This window comes from Colias eurytheme, chromosome 24 (genome assembly GCF_061535395.1).
Source record: "Colias eurytheme isolate Ceu_HAF_F1 chromosome 24, ilColEury1 Martin Lab GWU primary, whole genome shotgun sequence".
Classification (NCBI taxonomy): Eukaryota; Metazoa; Arthropoda; class Insecta; order Lepidoptera; family Pieridae; genus Colias; species Colias eurytheme.
Genome location: NC_143003.1, coordinates 5,972,011 through 5,993,404, shown reverse-complemented (window position 1 = coordinate 5,993,404; position 21,394 = coordinate 5,972,011). Strand labels below are relative to the sequence as shown.

Here is a 21,394-nt window from a genome sequence, read left to right as displayed (position 1 = left end):
ACAAAGCGGGCGAAGCCGCGGGTGGTAAGCTAGTTAATAATAATTTTACTATAATAAATAATTAATAGGGCTATATTATGATAAATACTTGACGTATCGTAATAGCTGTTGTTTATATTTACAAATTATTGTATTTTTAAGGTACATTTGACTATCCGCTTGTCTGTCTAGCCTTACAATTGTTTATCCTATAGGTAGAATAAAGCCTACATTAAAATATGCTAAGCCGTTTTTGAGTGAAATCGTCACAAATAAAGATAAAGACAAAGAAAAGCATTTAATTTTATAATATTGGTTAAGAAAATAAATAAAAAAACTCACTTTTTCTGCAAGAAAGTGCTCAAATACTTAGTATTACGGATAAAGAGCACATATTGACGATGCAGCCACACCCATAGCGCCGCCATTAGACCACACACTATGCTGAAAGTTAAGAAATATTTATTTTAATTATAACTGTTGAAAAGTTTGAAAAAAAGGATGCTGTAATAAGGTTTTACTTATTGTGTTAAGTGTAAATAGTGTAATAGGCCATCCACACGTCTGCCGAACAACGTGACAAACAACGAACACATAGGGACGGCGCTATACAGAGAAGCGAGAAGGAAATAATTACATCTCTTTTCTTCGTATAGTGGCCTATAAGAGCGTATACGCACTATGCGGGTAGCCGCATTGCGGGTAGCCGTCCGGCTGACCGCAAGCACAATTATGTACGTAATATTCATTTCTATACGCACTGTGCGGTCTGCGGTAGCCGCATCGTTGATTGGTAAATAGTTTTAGTTAAATACTACTTTGGCTGAAAGTTACATAATATTTTGAATAATGTAAGCGTTTTGGTGTGAGAAATGTAGTTCCATTGCACATACTTTTTAGTTTTACATATTTGAATTGCGGTGTTAGTTAAGCAAATAATTTTTTTTCTCTTAAAACATGAAAGTAATATTATAAACTAACATTTTTTTTATTCATTTAATTCATTCATACAATTACACATTTTACACGATTCAACCATTTCAACACACGAATCACACCAAGACATGAGTACCACATGTATGTCTCTACTTACCCTAGTAGTACGAAAACAGCGAACTCCTGCGGATCAAATGGAAAGTCTTGAGGTAGGCTGGTTGGGAACAGTGGTTTGACGGTCGGCATTGCGCCTGACCATACTGATAGTAAGCGGAACATCTGTAAAAATGAGGGTATGCGAATATTTTAAATTTATAAGTGTGAGGGTAGATAGTAGATTGGTTTACGACATTTGGTAGGAGGAATCTGTATTTATAAATAATGGTACAAGTTTAATAAATTAACATGAATTGTTATTACAATTAAAAATCGTTTTATATGAGCGTAAAATGAATGAATGCTTATATTCAGACAGTCAGACACATTTGATTGACGATGTTACTCCATTTAACATCTCCTTAATATGAGGAAAGATAAAAATAAACAGTTCAGCCTATGTTTATGATATTTTTATGAATCTGCAAATAATTAACTGCGAACTCCGCGTGCCACGAACGTTCTCATCGACTATAATGAATTTAATTATCATGAATACTTATGGTCTTACCACAAAACAATTTAAACACAGTCTAACTTTAAACCAGGTATCTGTCACTTTAATAGTTGTCTATGTGAAATACGACAAAACCAGATTAAAGAGAACCCGCGCTTAAAGTTAAACCCTGTCTAAAGTTTTTTTGTGGTAAGACCATTAGTTTTATCAAACAATATTTTAAAAATACACTCACAATAGCACTGCAACAAGCTGCAAAGAAACCCCGCCAATAGTTGCGGACAGCAAAGTATGTAGTCGTTACTTCGATTGAGAATAACACACCTGGAATTAAAGATAAAATAAATATTATATTATGATATACACTTTATTATGAAGAAAAAAATATTTAATTGGCTTAATAGGTAAATGATAACATAGGTAACTAACTAAAACAAAATTTTATTATTTCATTGCTTGAAAACCAGATCAATCTGAGTGTTGTAGGCTTTTTTGGCCATTGTCGTATCTTCTAACATAAATATAGATATAGGAAAGACATAAATAAAAGATTAAATAAATAATATTACCCGAGATATAATACAATTGTAATTTATTCCAATTAAAGAAAAATACGCATGAAAGTGAAGTCCCATGTCCCCCATTGGGGTAAGGGGCAGATGCATTATACATCTGTTTCACTGATCGATTTTCTTTAGGGACAAGTAGGTAGGTGATCAGCGTCCTGTGTCCTGCCAGAACGAGACATTTTTTTCTTCATCTCCACCGGGAATCGAACCCAGGACCCCTCGGTGTTACGCTCACGCGTCATTCGTTAACCACTGTACCAAGGAGGCGGTCTTTAAATTTTTTTTTAATGAACCGAAAGCTTTAATTTAAACCAACTATCTGTATTCATTAACATCAATTATAAGCAAATGAAATTTGATTCTCTATATAACAACCAGACATAATAAACAGGAACCAAAGGAAACCAGCTATTCAGAGATTTATCTAAACGTATCTAGTATCATACATTCCTATGTACAAGGTTGTTTGTAATTACGCGTATTGCATTAATTATCAACAAAATCTTTGAGTTGTTGTAATATTTATATCGCAATTTATTATATACATCGCGGTTATATTATGAAGTACCTAAGATTTAGTTTTTCGTATCTATACTAATATTATAAAGCTGAAGAGTTTGTTTGTTTGAACGCGCTAATCTCATGAACTGGTCCGATTTGAAAAATTCTTTCCGTGTTAGATAGCCCATTTATCGAGGAAGATCTATATACAGGGTGTAATCGTTAAGTGTAAATGTTTGAAGTGATGTCCTATATGATGTATGGGCTATACATCGAGGAAGGCTATAGGCTATATATCACGCTAAGATCAACAGGAGCGGAGCCACGCGGGCGAAACCACGGAGCGCAGCTAGTTTTTGATAACCCTAAAAACTATTTAGTCGATTCTGCTGTGCTCCTGTATTATTACTTATTTTTACTTTTTACTTTTACGGACTGCAGCTTGATTTTTGTCCTTATTCTTATCAAACACACAAACAAATTCAGTTTCATCAAAATACTATTTGCCCTCCAACAGACAACATATAAAAATATCGATAAATCGCGTTTAAAATCCGTTTAAAAATCTAGTGCATTTTAAAATACTCGCGTAAAATCAAACATTAGAAAATTGTATTCAACCATATTTTTTTATTTTTTTTTTTGTCTTTTTTTATGTAAATTTCACTAAAACTCACCCCCCACAGGCGCAGCGAAGCAAGAAGCCACACCCACTGCGCACGCGGCTGCCAACATTTCCGTGGTCCGGGATTCGTTCTCGTATATACCTTGGAAGGTGGTCACTAGGCGGGAAAGGAGGGATGCCACCATTGATGCTATGTGCACTGACGGACCCTGGGGTAAACCAAATATACCATAAAAAATATACATATAAAAAATCAGGTTGATCCCAAGTGTACCTATAGTTTAGTACTAAAATTGGAAAATTACGGAAAAGTAGTATCTATCAGTTATATGTATATCATATTTCAGTTTAAAAAAGGGTAAAAGGAATCGTATCCTAATCTCTAAAAACTTACTACAAAAATATCAAGTAATAATGAAAAAATAATTTGTATAAGTTATAGCACTAATGGCCGAATTTTAAAGGAATTTTAAAAGCTACATAGCTAATCCATCACTAAGTCATAGTACAAGTTAATAGTGATAAGAAACAACAGGAGTTATAACCAAATCCATAAAATATACGTTTAGGCTATCAGAAGACAAGCTATTTCACAAACAAAATTGTATTTCAAAAAGGTAATACTGTTTATAAGCCTCGTTTTTGTTATGATACATGATTCAGGCAATTACCTGACTTAAATATTTAATTTTTGGACCATGTACAACGTATATACCCTAAAATGCATTAGTATATTTCAAAACGGTATCGGCTGTTTAAAAGCCAAATTTTTGCTGCGCTATATGAGTCAGGCAATTACCTGACTTTAGAATTGCAATTTTGGGCCATGAACAACGTATATATATCTTAAAAAGCATCAGCATAGACTACATATTTCATTCTTACCTCTTTACCCAAAGGCAGTCCAGAACCAAGGGTGGCTGTCAAACCCACTACCTTCGAGACGAGGGCTCGAAACGTGAGGTACTCTTTGAGATGCACTCCCCTGAGTATCGTCTTCATTTCGGGTATACCAGATCCTGGAAAATTCATTAAGAACATTGTTATAAAAACACTTGCTGTATCCCGCGGTTTCACCCGCATTGCTACGAGTTACGACCATAAGGAGTGGATCAATAAAAAATGTTGCATAAATCAAAAAGTAAACATGGAAAAATTTGTCGTCTTAAAAATGTTCTGATTTAATTAAATTAAAAGAAAACTGTGGTAGGAAATTCCGTAAAAGACAAAAGCTATAATTATTTCTAGCGCAAACTTAAATTACTCATTTGCATTATTAGCAGTGACCTAGTAAACGCGTTTTGTCCCTTTATAGGTACACAGGTATTATTCCCACATATTCTATTATGTATTTATTCGTAACACAGTATGATGACAATACACTAATTTGATAAAGCGTGTTTTTTAGTTTTTTTTAAACTATTATTTAATATTATTAGGCGTGAAGAAGAGACAGAAATTTACTTTCGCATTTATACTATTAGTTATGATTTTTTATACCTATACTCTGAGCGTCTAAGAGATGACAGACAGACATACTTTCGCATTCATAAGTACCTAAAATTATATTAATTATCTATATAATTACCTATGCTCTGAGCGGCGACTATATGCACGAAGCCAGCTGCAAACAGTATCAAACACACAGGCAGAGACACCCACGCTATATACTTGGTGAAGATGGTTGTTGCTACGTCCTTGTACATCCAGGTTCGAGCTGCAATACAGGTGAAAATATTACCAAATATTTAATTAATTTACTTTTAGTTTAAAAAAAGGATACTATACAATTAATTTGGTAAATTGGGCAGACAGGATTGGTAAGTTGCGCTGTGAAAATCATTGAGATTTCTAATGTATCTAATATAAATCTTTAGCTATATTTTAAATAAACATTATAAATCCTTCAGATGTAATTTGTTTAGATATAAATAAAGCCTTATTGTTGACAAAAAAAACATAGTCTTTACCTATTTATTGCTAATTAAATTGTTATAATATTTACCTTATCTCCTTAAGGAAGCGTGCCAAAACAATCCTTATTTTAAAACAATATACAACATTAATCAAAAATAACTAAATATGTATAATAATATTCTACCACTTCTATCTTCTACCATTCTTATTCCTCCCCATTCTCAAATGAAATACAATACTTATAAAAACTATTTTTACAGATAATACGTACCATTGTTACACACAGCGATACCCTGGTCGATAGCGAAGTTCAAACACCCCATGACGATGCCCAGCACAGCCAGGAACACCCAATCTTCTCCGAGCCTTGCGAATGTATGCCTCCATAGGTACCCTGGGACAAACTTTATATCGTTCATTCAATATATGAGCTGGGGAGTAGATTTTGGGGACATACTATCAAATTATGGTCAATTAAATTTTGTGTGCATATAGGTCTGAAAATATGATAATATATAATAATATTATATAAATCTTATGTAGAGAAAACGTAAATATGTACCACAGGCGAAGCCGGGGCGGACCGCTAGTATTTGATATCTTTGATTATTCCGTTTTTATATAATACTTACCTAATACTTTAAAGAACTTCCCCCTCGGTCTATGCTTGCCAGAAGCTTCCAGCTCTTTCTGTCGAAGTTTGTCGTCTTTTCTTCTCTTCTTGCGCAGTCTTCTGAGTCTTCTCGCTTCTTCTCTGGCCGCTTCGCTTAGGTCGCGTTGGTAGCGACCATACATCTGGAAAAAAAAATTATGCATCAAACACTTGGGTTTTGTATTCTTCATGATTTGTAGATTGTATCCATTATAAAATGAAATAAATACGCAACGTTGTTGCTCTAAATTTGTATACAATGCAGCCTGCAGGATAATAGTAATTACTAATTAGTAAACACGACCCATCTTCCCTAAAAAATAAAAATTCGAACTCCATTAATATAAGTTTAAACTTTATTATTTTTTTGTTGCAATTGCATTAATTATTGTTTGCTTAATTTTGAACTAGATGGCGCTGTGTAACGGAAACTCATATTTATTTGTTGAATGATCAAATGTTGAATTTTCAGTGTGAATTATTTATGTAATTCGGGCGTTATTAAAACTATAAGGGTAGGAACCTAATATAAAATTTTTGGTGTATAACCATTCTATTTTAAATACAGGTACCTGCACCTCTAAAACTTTCCTAAAAACCTCTTACATCCAATAATCCCATAATCTGTATCACCTTCATACAGTATGCTCAGGTTGTTTGTCAAACATACATCGGATACAAATTTGCTGCTATCAGACAAATATTGCCAAAGAAAGACTAATCTAACGAAGGTTGCAGATGTTTGTAGAGATTTAATGTGCTGAAAACGAAGTTTTTGAAGTGAAACTTCTTTATCGGGGGTGGACAAAAATTTTGTGTAACATTTTTGCGTTACGCCGCGCGCGTGACATTTTTGCGTTACGCCGTACTCGTGACATTTTTGCGTTACGCCGTACTCGTGACTATATACATTATACATGTTATATTAAAGTGATCAGCAAAATCAAAGGGTTTGTTTTAATTCTAATTCCAGTGAATTTCTAAAAAAAGTAAATAAGTAATTACATCTATTTTTCTAATACTTAGGTGTAATAATGGTATTTATTTTTCTAAGTTATTTATGATTAACCTCACTTTTTGATTGTATTTTTCAATACACTAACACGTGGGTGGAATTATGGTATCAATTTTTTCTAATACTTGAATGTTGATTGTGGTATTTATTTTTCTAAAATTGTATTTAAAGTTAACCTCAGTTTTTGATTGAATTTTTTAAAACACCAACACGTGGGCGAGATCATGTTATTTATTTTTCAAGTTATTTAAGCTTAAGGCTGCAGTCTAGCAAAATTGCGTTTTCAACAAGTTATTTGACAATTTTTTCCCGGCTAATGAAATGATAAACTGAATTTTTTTTCTTGTTTATCAATTAGTGTTATATACGCAATGCGCGTGAATTTTTTCACATTTATAAAGTTACTTTATGTTACCTTAATCAGGCCTTCAAGATAAGTCTCTTTCCCCCAAAATCATTTCGAGCTAAGTTTGTGCACTCACTACGTTGCAACCGATTACAATTTACATAATCTGATCAGCGCATTATTATCCTTATATAGTCGTTATTAAAAACTGCTGAATACAATTGCCGAAAAACTTATGATTTTCTTAATTAGAGCGTTATAAATTCATTAAATTTCCCATTTTTTGCCTTACAAAATCGATTGATAAATACTGCTAAAAGTTATTTTTTCCATTAATTTATTCGAGTTGGTTGAAGACCAATGTGTATTAATCCTTTAAAAAAATGTTTTTTTGAATTTTGATAATTCTTTAAATATTAAAAAAATATTTAAAATAATAAGGAAAAATCCTAGCGAATTTCTTTAGTCGCGCTCCTTGGGCCGGAGCGTTCTGACGTGTGCTCTACGCTCGATTTTCCTTCATACCGAAGTGAAAGTTGCTCTACTTCATTAAATTTAATATTTTTGTTAATTGATTATTTTTATCTTAGTTTTGTGCAAATATTCGTATTTTTAAACATTTGATTTCGATATGGAAAATAAACGAAAAAAATACGCGTGTAACTACTAGAAAAAAAATTATCTTCGAACATAAAGTTAATGAAACCAAATAGATTGCAAAGGTGATTGGCAACAATTTCTTTATTTTACGGGGTGTCAGTAAAGGGATGTATATTTCTTTAAAACTAAAGTAAGCTCATAAATTTTCTTATAATATAATTTTTTTGAAGTTCCAAAAATGTTTATTTTTCGTTTGAGAAATACGAAATATAATATAAACTTGTATTGAGAACTTGAACTTCCCAAGTTCATCCGGGGAAATCCCCATACGGGGAAAATGATTATCATCACATCATCAAAATTCAGTGGGGTTGAGAACTAAACAAACAGAAGTAACAGAGACGCGAAGAATAAAAAAAGAAGACGAAAACGATAATTCGTTGATGCTTTCCCTTTTCGACGTATTGTTAGGGTACATCACCAATCTGCAAAAAACAAAACTGGTGATTCCCAATTGCTGATTAAAAATGAAAAACAAATAATCGACAACAGTGGTGAAAATTTGCTGATCACAATGAAACATCCTTCAGTGGTAGCAGATTTACTCATTTAAAATGTATCGGTGAACAGCGTAAAGGAGAGGAGGACAGGAAAACATTATGAATGTGGATGGTGGATTGTATACAGGGTGTAATCGATAAGTATGTGCAGGCGATTATGACGTTATTATTGCAGGTATCAAAAAACTTAAAACTGATATCGAAATTACTTTACCTAATGAGCAAAATGACAATAATAACTTTTTGAAAGTATAACGAGAAATATCTAAAAAATTTACTTTATACACTCCCATATCAAAAAGGGAAAATGGGACTAGTAGAAGTTAAATGTCTAATTCCGGCAAAAGACATGAATGCGGAAGATGCGGTTAAAAAAAATTTAATATTTAAAATACAATGCAAAAAATAACACTTTTGTCATAGATAAGAATCATGACTATTTTTTCCAAATTCAGGGACAACTAAACGTTGCAGAAGCAGAAGTCTGCTTATTTGCTGTTTGGACTGGAGTGAATCATTCGTTAAAAATAGAATATATAAAAAAGTATGTAACGTTTAGGCAAAATAAAATGATGGACCATTATTGGATTTTACATAAATTGCCTACTGTCAGAATTGATTGATTCGAGACTTCAGTATTCGATGCCCATCAAGGACCCATCCTATATCATTCAAGCGATTGAAAAAAAAGAGATAAATCCAGTGCAACCGATAAAGCATCAGAATGCTAGCAAAAGATTTATTAGGTTTATCAATATAAATCTATATATTATACATAATATAATAAATCTGTAGAAGACGCGAAGACTGACATCCGCGCGGACGGAGTCGCGGGCGGAAGCTAGTCAGAAATAAATATCTTTTGTTTTCATTTGCGTATTTTTCTATTTTATAATTTTTTAACACAAACATTACATTTTTTTTATTAAATACAAAATTTGTTTATCCGTTTTATTAGTTAAACTGAACAACTTTCACTAAGAAACTTAGGTCGAAAAAAATGTATAGAGTTATGCATTTTGTATGGAAAGCTTATTTTTTTTTATATTTCGTCCAAATTTCTTTGTAAAAGTTGATCAGTTATATAAACATGAAGTTGAAGATATCAATAGAAAGTATTCGCAAATTTTGTGTACTGATAAAAAAAATCACCCGGTGTAATTTTCACGAAAATTGTTTCAAATTGTCATTTTTGGTACTTTACGAATATTAAATTATACGAATGATTTAATTTTTAAAAATTAAGTGGAGCAACTTTCCCTTAGTACATTTGTATTATTTACATATAGGATGACAGGATGCATTTGTTTGCACTACTAGACCAAGCCCTTAACCTCTGTCATAATATGTATATACTATGTGCGTCATTAATTTCTGACTGTTTCGAGATTTCGACATTAGGAATTTATATTTATTACCTCTATTGTTCGAACAAAAATAAGTTACCGCCTTTAAGAACTTGCCGACAATGTAAGTACAGTATTGTTTCTTAGAAAACATTTTAGGAGTATACGATAATAAATCTATGACTCACGTTAACACGTGTTTGCTTGATTGGTGTTCAATTATGATTTTGTGAATTCAATATAATTTATAAGAATAAACCTCAAACTCTTTATGTCCAATCAAAATCCGCCTAAGTCGAAATCCTTTATAAGTTGAAAACTCTATATAACTCGAATTTTTTGGCGTCTCCCTTGGTCTTTTGAACTACCGCACGAGCTGAGCGAGCGAAGCGAGCGAGTCGCGGCAGTGGCCGGCGTAAATATTCAAATAGGTAGCGAGGAGCGAAGCGACGAGCATCTTAGGTTAACTTTTGAACTACCGCACGAGCCGAGCGAGCGAAGCGAGCGAGTTGCAGTAGCGGCCGGTGTAAATATTTAAATAGGTAGCGAGGAGCAAAGCGACGAGCATCTTAGGTTAACTTTTGATTTTTGAACTACCGCACGAGCCGAGCGAGCGAAGCGAGCGAGTTGCAGCAGCGGCTGGTGTAAATATTTAAATAGGTAGCAAGGAGCGAAACGACGAGCGTGTTAGACTAACGTATTTCTGTAATATTGTATACAAGCTGTGCCGCGCGGTTTCACCCGCGTGGCTATGCTCCTGTTGGTCTTAGCGTGATAATATATAGCCTATATTACTCGTGGATAATGTAGCTTTCGAATGGTGAAAGAATTTTTAAAATCGGTCCAGTAGTTTATGAGCCTATTCATTACAATCAATCAAACAAACAAACAAACAAAGTTTTCCTCTTTATAATATTACTGTAGATAGTAAATTATTTTTTGAAAAATAAGGTCATAAAGAAGTTTCACTTCTTACGTGTGTACCTACTCTAGTACACGCACACATTTTTTTATATTCTTAAATGAGTGAGATCCTGGTTCAAATAAATTTGGAATATGTTCATCAATTAAATTTTACATGCTGTACACATACGTGCAAAAACAGTGATATTTAATCGTAGGTGCAAAAAACAATACTTGGATTTGAAGGATTATGACTAGATAAATAAAATAAAAATATTTCAAGACAATTTTTCACACACGGCACGATCTGATCCCATATACTAAGCTTTCGCTTGTGTTATGGAAACCAGATGGCTGATAAACATACATCATACATAATTTTAAATAAATACATATACAGTGGTGGTCACATAATTAAAGACACTCCCGAATTGACCATGAAAGATTTACATTAGGAAGTACAATTATCTGAAAAAGGTATTTAATCTAGTACTATTTTTAATAAACCATACAAGACAATATGTTCTTTAAAATGAGGACTTTGTTTTGCCGCGTAATTTCATAAATCTTTAACACTCCATAATTTTTTTGAGTAATTTTAACTTTTAAAATTAAAATTCATATGTTTAATTGTTTTAATATCAATTATTATGGTTAAAAACAAGAGTTGCGACTCGTCCACAAGAAAAATTATTTTTAACTTCCATGATAATTAAAATGTTCCAAGGATATGGTTATGAATGCTATAAAACATGTCAAGATGTTCCACACGACCGAAAACGTACTCAGAAAATCAAAACCAAGTGAAACTACTCGGCCAAAAGATTCAAAAATGGTGTTGTTGGCTAAAAAAGATCTATTTAAAGGGTCGAAACTGATACAGTTCAGAGTTGTATGGTGCAGCAGGTTTGAAGGAAGTGTCTGCAAGGACAATTAGACGGAGACTGTGTGAGGAAAACTTGCACTGAAGAGTATCTCGGAAAGTACCACTTTTGAAAAAACAAAATGTGAAGGCAAGATTTGACTTTGCTACAGAATACGAACACTGGACTGAACGAGAATGGAAACATGTGCTGTTTTTGCATTAAACTAAGATTAATATGATTAATTCTGTCAGAAAACAATATGTAAGACGCCATCTCAATAGGAAAATGGATCCAAGATACACTAATAAGTAGTCATACATGGGGGTGGAAATATTAATGTGTGGCGCTGTTTTTCTGGACTTGGTGTTGGACCTGTCAAAAAGACAGAAGGCAACATGGATAAATTCCAGTACAAGTATATTTTAGAGCAATCCATGCTGCCCTATGCGGAGGAAAATTTACCTTTTGTTTGGACTTTTCAACACGATAATGATCCTAAGCACACAGCAAAAGTAGTGAAGTGCTTGTTATTAAGGAACCAAACTGTAACTGTTTTGGATTGGCCCCCCTGCAGCCCGGGTTTAAATCCGATCGAAAACTTATGGAATCAAGAAAGAAAGAAGTCGCGTCAAAGCGGTCATTAGTCATCGACTAACTTTGCAAAGCATTTTCGAAGAATGGAACCAAATTAGTGATGCAACTTGTACAAAATTAGTTGCTTCAATGGCCAAGAGATGTAAACCGTCATTACTGCCAAAGGACATGCAACCAAATATTGAAAAGTGTAAAAATGTTTTGTAAATACGTCAGGCATTTTGTGTTGGAAAAATAATCTCATTCAAATAATATTTTTTTATATTTCTCATAAGCGAGTCTAATGTCTTTAATTATATGGCCAGACCTTTGCTAGGTTAAAACTGCTACTAGTAAGGATGAACCGATTAAAATCTAACAAACCGATAAGTTCTGTAGATAAAATTTAGTTTAGCATTAGACAACACATACCTGTAGGGGAAGTACGGACAAAATGACAGGGTGTTTTGTTTTCCAATCATATTTATTTATTTAATGGCATTATAATCAGTCTCAATCGTTTATACTCATCTTAGGTTCATTGACTATCAGTAACACAGTCTATTAATTAAGTAGGATCTATAATAAAATATATAATAACGAAAAATATAACTAATAACAAAAACCATTTTGTCCATATAGTATGGACAAAATGACATATAAGATAAGGACATAATGACATACAAATTTTTAAGAGCAAAGTTCACAAATAAATCCTTTGGTCTTCTTTGGGACACCAGCACATGACGCATGAGCCCAAAGGTAACAAGTTACATCGTAACCAACCTTCACCGGGCTTAGAATTGGAAAAGACTATGGACACTATGGACAAAATGGCATACTGGCATACTATGTCGTTTTGTCCAATTTGTATGTATGTCATTTTGTCCCAATTCACCGAAAAACAAATAAAAATCATAATTCCATAAAATAACTAATGATTTCAATAAACTTAATCGAAATCACTGGATACTAGCGTAGTTTATCGATTTAAATACAAATAATTACAAATAACAACAAATAACTCGCCAGAAAATAGGAAAAAAACACCTGTAAAATAAACTTTTGAAGGCGAGATACATGTTTGAACTGGTAACTGCGGCGCAACTGTCAGAATGATGCTCAACGTCTGACAGGATTGTAAATATGGCTGCCGTCACGTGATACAGTCGCGGAGACGTAGCTAAAACCCGCCAATTTTGAAATAAGGGGACTATGTCATTTTGTCCATACATGTCGTTTTGTACGTATTTCCCCTATATTTTAAAATTATTTAACAAGTTCCAATGGTAGTGTGAAAAAAAATGTTGAGAGAAGTGTCTTGGGTAGTATAAAATGCTCTTAGTGTCTTTAATTATGTGACCACCACTGTATATAGATAATTAACACCCAGACACAGAGCAAACATCTATGTTCATCACACAAATATTTTCCCCGGGTGAGAATCGAACCCACGACCTCTGACTTGGAAGGCAGGGCCACTACCAACCAAGCCAACTTCTAAATCCAAATTTTCCAAATCTTAAACTCTCTCAACTTCCAAATCTTACTATGTATAACAATAGATAAAACATGACCAATTCATTCAACAGTTATTGGACACCACATAACAATCTTTGTTGCATGCAATATTTTTTCCACAATTTTAATTTTAAATTTATTCCCTTAACACTAAAAACTTAAGGGTTATTATCCCATAACGGTATTTATGAGAATGCATCGCTAAATATAGTGCTCCCACGTTACTCATGTTTAATTGTTGATGTCTTGAGATTTTAATATAAATTATTGTATTCTTAGGATCGGGTCATTTGAGCTTTATACCTATTTCTTATTTCATTTCACGGAAAAGGTTGGTTCATAAATATAAGGTAAAACTACTAACACAATGATTATTGCACGCCTCATAAGCGAAGCGTTGAGGTGGGTACTACTGTCACTTCGCGCAAAACATCTGATTCTTCAAACTTAAAATGTCTTTATGTATCATACATTGCACTTGTAAGATAATACATACACACACATATTAAGGTTGATGTTCCGACCGTCCCTCCATACATTTTTGATTACCTCTAAACACTTAACACAGACACTATTTCTTTAAAACTAATCATTTTATCACTTCTCTATAATGAAATGTGTGCGCGTTCGACCTTTTTAATCAATAATTTACAATATTTACTTAGAAAAACAACAGTAAAATACCGGAAAAATTTGACACTTCTACAGTAGTGTGCGTGACTTTTGCCAAGCGAAACACGACATAAAGCACGACATCTAGCGCATAGACTATATACTTATTACAGATCTAGCGCGTCAATGTCTAATAGATCAAGAGCCCACGACGGCCAGACTTTCCTTTCTTTCGGAAAGTTGAAAGTTTCTCTGTATATGTCTCCTATACAGATAAGAACGACCAGCGACTATCAAGTTTGGGTTGTGGTTACTTTGGCAGGAAACAGGTAGTGAAGGTGTATAAAATAGTACCTAACTTTCATTATAGTTTAAAAGCTAAATTTTATATATGTTACTTGGGGACCTATAAAAAGACATTACCTTAAGAGCCAGACAGTTTTCATGGTTCTTACATCTAGCCAGACACATTTAAAAAATAACTAACATATCATCAAATTCACATAACTACCTAAAAGCGTAACAAATATGAAATAACCCACTAAAACATTAGTTAACTATAATTATTAAAAAAATAAAAGTATAATATATAAGTAATAAAGTTATTACTTATCTTTTACTTAGACTTATGTTGATGGAATTTCACGTATCCCGATGACTTTTTTATTGTGTCATCGAGATACGTGAAATTTCATCAACATAAACCCCCGTAAAAGATAAGTAATAACTTTATTACTTATATATTATACTTTTATTTTTTTAATAATTATAGTTAACTAATGTTTTAGTGGGTTATTTCATATTTGTTACGCTTTTAGGTAGTTATGTGAATTTGATGATATGTTAGTTATTTTTTAAATGTGTCTGGCTAGATGTAAGAACCATGAAAACTGTCTGGCTCTTAAGGTAATGTCTTTTTATAGGTCCCCAAGTAACATATATAAAATTTAGCTTTTAAACTATAATGAAAGTTAGGTACAATTTTATACACCCTTACTACCTGTTTCCTGCCAAAGTAACCACAACCCAGACTTGATAATCGCTAGTCGTTCCTATCTGTATCGGAGACATATACAGAGAAACTTTCAACTTTCCGAAAGAAAGGAAAGTCTGGCCGTCGTGGGCTCTTATATTATAAACGAAAGGCGATGTTTAGACATTGACGCGCTAGATGTCGTGCATTCGCGTTCGTTATCTTATGCATAATGAGCATAATTCTAATAAATCAAAGTTCTGTGTAAAAATTGAGTAATTTCATTTCCAATCGTTCAAAGAAAATAACAATAAAATAAAATAAAACTAATGACCTTAGAAACTATGTTTTTTTTTATTTATTACTCATTATTGTTCGTCCGTCGTAGGTCTGTAAACTGTATTGTACACTGAAGGTAAATGGTACTGTAGGTACTTTAGTTCGGCGTCGTCGCTCGTCGGCTTGATATAAAATTACATTCTTGATTTCATTGACACGCGCTATGATTTGCGCGCGGAATTTCTTGTGTTGTGAATTTATTTTTGTATGCTATGCATTTTAATTGATTCAAATTGCAATGTTTCTCTAGTATGCATTTGAGACTATATTGTAAATTGTAATAATTGATCGTGGGTATAGTAATTAATTATTCTAATAACGCAATTAGTAATATATGTATTTTCGGTGGGATTCAAAACAAAAAATTGGCCCGTGATTTTTATGAAATTTCACCACATTGCAAATCACATCAATCATAGTTCATACACATGTATGACGAAAGTGATTAGTATTGTGGCTAACATTGACTCATCAGTTCATCACTGAAACCAGTGATAAATCAGTACCTATATCATATTGTGTTTGAATATTTTTAAACAATGATATAAGTATACAATTATTATAAATCGGTAAACTATCAAAGTAATCACAAACTTGCAAACATTGGTAAAATGTCCAGTAGTTTATAAGCCTATTCATTACAATCAAACAAACAAACAAAGTTTTCCTCTTTATAATATTAGTGTAGACAAACACTATGAATACGATCACGAATGCAAATTCGGGGATTTTCTAATTATTGCTAAATAATAATTGAATTCGTTTTGAAATACTCTATAATTTTTAGTGTATAAATAGACATTTATAATGTGGTGCTCATTTTTTTTGTACTGCTAACGCTATTGTAGGTACCTATTTTCGTTGTTTTATTTCAAGTGAACACGGCCATACAATTTTGTCACGAGCCGCCTATGATTGTAGGTACTTTTGTTAGGCTCCTTCGTCGTCCGCGTCGGCTCGAAAGTTCTTGATTTCATTGTCACGCGCTATGATTTGCGCGCGGATTTTCTTGTGTTGTGAATTTATTTTTGTATTATTATTATTTTTTATTTATTTTTTTATTTTATTGATTCAAATAAAATATTTCACTAGTATGCATTTGAGACTATATTGTATTATGTATAATTTATCGTAGGTATAGTTATTCTTATAACGCAGTTATATTTTCGGTGGGACAATTTGACCCGTGATTTTTCTGAAATATCACCACGTTGCAAATCACATCAATCATACACACGTATGACGAAAGTATAGTGGCTATAATTGACTCATCAGTTCATCACTGAAACCAGTGATAAATCAGTAGGTATATCATATTTTATTGTGTTTGAATATTTTTTAAACAACGATATATATACAATATTATTATAAATCGGTAAACTACCAAAGTACTTCCGAATTTTCAGACAGACAAACAAGTAGTTTGAACACGCAGTTTTCTTATACTAGTAGCAAAAATCAAAACCATAATATTATGTTTACCTACTATATTTTACTAAAAGTCGAGTGCGTCGAAATCGTAAATAATAATATGTTTTTCACCTTCCTGGTTATTTTCCCATAGTAAATAGTGTTTTAGGTTTGTTGTTGTAGGTAGGAATAATAATAATTATTCTTACATGTTGGTTATGAAATGTATATTGAAATAATTTACTTTTACAAATCATTAGTGATATAAGTTTTGAGTGAAAATGCTTGGATCAGCATAATATTATATGGTACTTCAAATACATGTTTTGATAAAAAAAACAATAGTGTAATAAAATAAAACTGCGTTTTATTGTAATCAATGTTGACAATTTTAAATTCCAAAATTATTGATCAATAAAATAGTTTACACCAACAAATATAACTTTTATTTTTATAACAATCGTTCATAATATAAACCGTAGCAGGTGGCGTTTTGAAGTTCTGTCTACTCATACAGAAAAATGGAAAACTTGTTTTTTTTGTAAACAATTTATTACTCATGTTGTTTGGCAACTCGAAGCGTGGTCGTCCGTCGTAGGTACTTTTGTTCGGCGTCGCGTCGTCGTCCGCGTCGGCTTGATATAAAACATTCTTGATTTCATTGACACGCGCTATGATTTGCGCGCGGAATTTCTTGTGTTGTGAATTTATTTTTGTATGCTATGCATTTTAATTGAATCAAATTGCAATATTTCTCTAGTATGCATTTGAGACTATATTGTAATAATTGATCGTGGGTAGGTATAGTAATTAATTATTCTAATAACGCAATTATATTTTCGGTGGGATTCAAAACAAAAAATTGGCCCGTGATTTTTATGAAATTTCACCACATTGCAAATTATATATTATACAATTACAATTACAATTATTATAAATCGGTAAACTATCAAAGTAATTACAAACTTGCAAAATATGCTTTTCCGAATTTTCAGACAGACACACAATTTTATTAGTTTGTTTTAGCAAAGTAGGTACCTATACCTATACGCTTACGTCGCGCGTCGCGTCGTCGAAAACGGTGCGCCCAGAAACAAACATACCTAATTCAGTTACAATCCTTTTTTTGTTCCGTAATTTATTGTATTTATTCTAATACGATTTTTTTTATTCGTCGGCCAGTTCTACTAGGTATAAAAAGATAAAATTGAAATATAATTATTGTAGCGACAGCCATATTATGTTACTATGTTTTCGTAAATATGTTTTTCACCTTCCTGGTTATTTTCACATAATCTTATCTTCTTATATATAAAAATGAATCGCAAAATGTGTTGGTAAGCGCATAACTCGAGAACGGCTGAACCGATTTCGATCATTCTTTTTTTATTATATTCCTTGAAGTACGAGGATGGTTTTTATGTAGAGAAAACGTAAATATTATGTACCACGGGCGAAGCCGGGGCGGACCGCTAGTATATATATATAAATGAATCGCAAAATGTGTTGGTAAGCGCATAACTCGAGAACGGCTGAACCGATTTCGATAATTCTTTTTTTATTATATTCCTTGAAGTACGAGGATGGTTCTTATGTAGAGAAAACGTAAACATGTACCACGGGCGAAGCCGGGGCGGACCGCTAGTCTAATATAAAAATGAATCGCAAAATGTGTTGGTAAGCGCATAACTCGAGAACGGCTGAACCGATTTCGATAATTCTTTTTTTTATTATATCCCTTGAAGTACGAGGATGGTTCTTATAGCTAGAGAGCTAGTTAGTTTAGTTTTAGTGCAGTGGCAGTGTAAATGTTGTTGTTGAGGTTATGTAAATTTAACACTTTAGTTAACTACCAAGATATAAAGAAATGAGGATAGGACACAATAACTATTGGTTGAGGTATTTATAAACTCATAATATACTTTTAAAAAAATCACGTTTTAATAAATTTCTAGAATTAAATTAGAACAGCTGATTCAAAATAGCCTAAAAAATCTTAATAATAATAATTACGCTTCACAGCAAGAAGAAATGTACCATATGTACCCGCACAAAGTCGATATTGTGTTGCCTACCGTTCGACTCAATGGCTAGGGTTGTAACTACCTTTAATAATTATTACCAAACTAATAAACCGAGTGATGCGAAATAACCATAATTCTTTTAGAGTTTGATAAAATGATCAGGCAGGTATTTTCTTTAATCCTCTGAATTCTCGGTTACTAAATTGTATCGTTGAAATTATTCTTAATCGCGTAAATTTAATAAATAATCATATGGAAAACACTTTTCATTTGTTTTTTTACTTTCACGCCCAACTACTATACAATAATTACGTTGTTTCGGTATTTTGACGAGAAAACGCAGGAAACATCCGTTGTATCATTTTAGATAGATTGTATATTTTGTATCTGTAGAATTGAAATCAAAGCTATGTATATATGTTGTCTCCATTCTTTTCTTATCGGATTGTTGATCCCAATGCGAATGCGTCACTTAAATTTTATAAAAGACAATTAAGAACATCAAAAATAAAGTGATACGTAAATATTTCACAGTGCAATATATTATGTAATTAATAATAATTATATATTTATGAAAAAATAATTACATCAGATTTAATAATAGCAATTGTTTTGAATGTACATAATATGAATAAATGATTACATCATAATAGTAATAATCACAATTGTTTTATTTCCCATTTGTTGCAACCCTAGCATATTTTCATGTAGCAGCAGAAGTACCTACACTGGCGGCGCGGCGGCATCGTGCGACATCAAAGGCATTGCCTTACTAGGTAAGTGTATAATGACTCATTTCTTTTATTATATAATTTACGTTTTACTTTTACAGAATCCGATTCAATGGATTATGAAGACGAGTCACACAACGCCATACGATAGTGATGATGAATGAACATTTCAATAAATGCATGCGTGTTTTTTTATGTTGTTTTGTAATTGTTAATTGTTTCTTAAATAAAGAAATAAACTAAATATTTAAATGATGATTTGTTATTTGCAACACAACTTTATATTTGAGATTCTTTACAAATGTATATTTAGTTTTGTATCATCAAATTTATAAATTTTATTCCATAGTTTTCAAAATTAAATGTAAATGACCATAAAAACATTAATAAAGTAAATCATTGATGTAAGGTCAGGGAACGTAATACATATATACATCTGACCATGTAGAAGCTAAGTCTTGTTGACTGCTGAAGTCTGTAAAGTTTTGTTGTCTGCTGAAGTCTGTACGCAATGAAAATGTCTGCCGTTTCGAAAATAAGTTTTTAAGACCTAATAAATAAAATATATGAATGGCAGATCTGGTCAAATACTTTCAAAATTGTATTTTTTTCAGCACTTTCATAAGTGTCTGCCAGAATGTTATCCGCGTGATAATGGTCTGCCATTGTTATTTTCCGATAGTAATAATAATCTATTTTCAAATATCAAAATGGCAGACGTGGTCAAATGGTTTCAAAGTTCGCCAAAAATTTCCACCTGTCTTACCTAAGCGCGCGCCCCGTCCACCACTCTGGGCTTAGTGACTCCTCATCTCATGTATAGTAGGTATAGGGGAATCAACACACAAAAATCCAGGTCTGGTCAAATACATACAGGTAGCTTTGCGCTAGCTCTCTAGCTATTACTTCTTATGGAGAGAAAACGTAAACATGTACCACGGGCGAAGCCGGGGCGGACCGCTAGTAAATAATAAAATAATAAATAGTGTATTAAACACTTGACCGTAATTTGAAGCTTACTTCATTGAGAAGGCACCTAGCTTTTTCCGCCTATTTTTCCCTCTCTTTCCGTTGTATATATGCTATCTCTCTCGCACACCTCTCCACCAGGTGGCGGGGCGCACGATAATGTCGGGCGCTGGATGTTTTTTTGGCGTCTAGCTTCCGCCGCGAGAAGGTTGTCTATAGTGTGTTCCTAGGGCAGGCGGAAATTCGTACAATGACCTAACAGGGGTGTCCAACAATACGTGAATGCGTGTCGCTGTGCTTCCTAATCTGCACCTTATACAGACATGTAATAACAAGTTTGTTACCTCTGAACGACCGCGTCGTTCACCCCACCTTGTACCACGAGAACCCGTACGCTGCGTAAACGACATGTAAACGATAAATTAGTGTATGAAGAGCGATAGGTATCGTTTTATTTGATGATAACATAATACTTCGTGTCATTGTACGAATTTCCGCCTGCCCTAGAAACATACTATACAAGACTACAACCTTGGTGCTATTAAGTATTAAGTATTGCTTAAAGCAAGTGCTAAAAGTGTTAAAAAGTGTATCCCGTCGGATCGGTACAGTGAGTTATTTTTACATCTATTCTAATAATATTTTACTTAAAAATGAGTAAAAATCTTTAAAGTCAACGGTATAATCGTTGGACTTTATTTAAAATGCTGAGGTTTTTAATGAATCCTTCAGCAATAGTTCATTTTTCAATATGCTTAAATACTTAATAGCATGAATAAAGATATTTAAAATTAACGATACAACCATTTTACTT

General features: G+C 32.8%; 1 protein-coding gene across 1 annotated transcript in view; it reads right to left on the bottom strand.

The window, feature by feature from the left end:
- The window catches only part of ClC-a (chloride channel protein 2), a 76,112-nt gene that overhangs the window by 13,858 nt on the left and 40,860 nt on the right, over nucleotides 1-21,394 (bottom strand). Inside the window, exons 2-9 of the mRNA XM_090115896.1 lie at nucleotides 5,773-5,935; nucleotides 5,412-5,534; nucleotides 4,812-4,940; nucleotides 4,109-4,242; nucleotides 3,276-3,432; nucleotides 1,764-1,852; nucleotides 1,073-1,194; nucleotides 322-423 (exon numbers count right to left, since the gene is read on the bottom strand). Coding sequence (XP_089972022.1) covers nucleotides 322-423; nucleotides 1,073-1,194; nucleotides 1,764-1,852; nucleotides 3,276-3,432; nucleotides 4,109-4,242; nucleotides 4,812-4,940; nucleotides 5,412-5,534; nucleotides 5,773-5,935 — 1,019 coding nt within the window. The remainder of the gene's footprint in view (nucleotides 1-321; nucleotides 424-1,072; nucleotides 1,195-1,763; nucleotides 1,853-3,275; nucleotides 3,433-4,108; nucleotides 4,243-4,811; nucleotides 4,941-5,411; nucleotides 5,535-5,772; nucleotides 5,936-21,394) is intronic.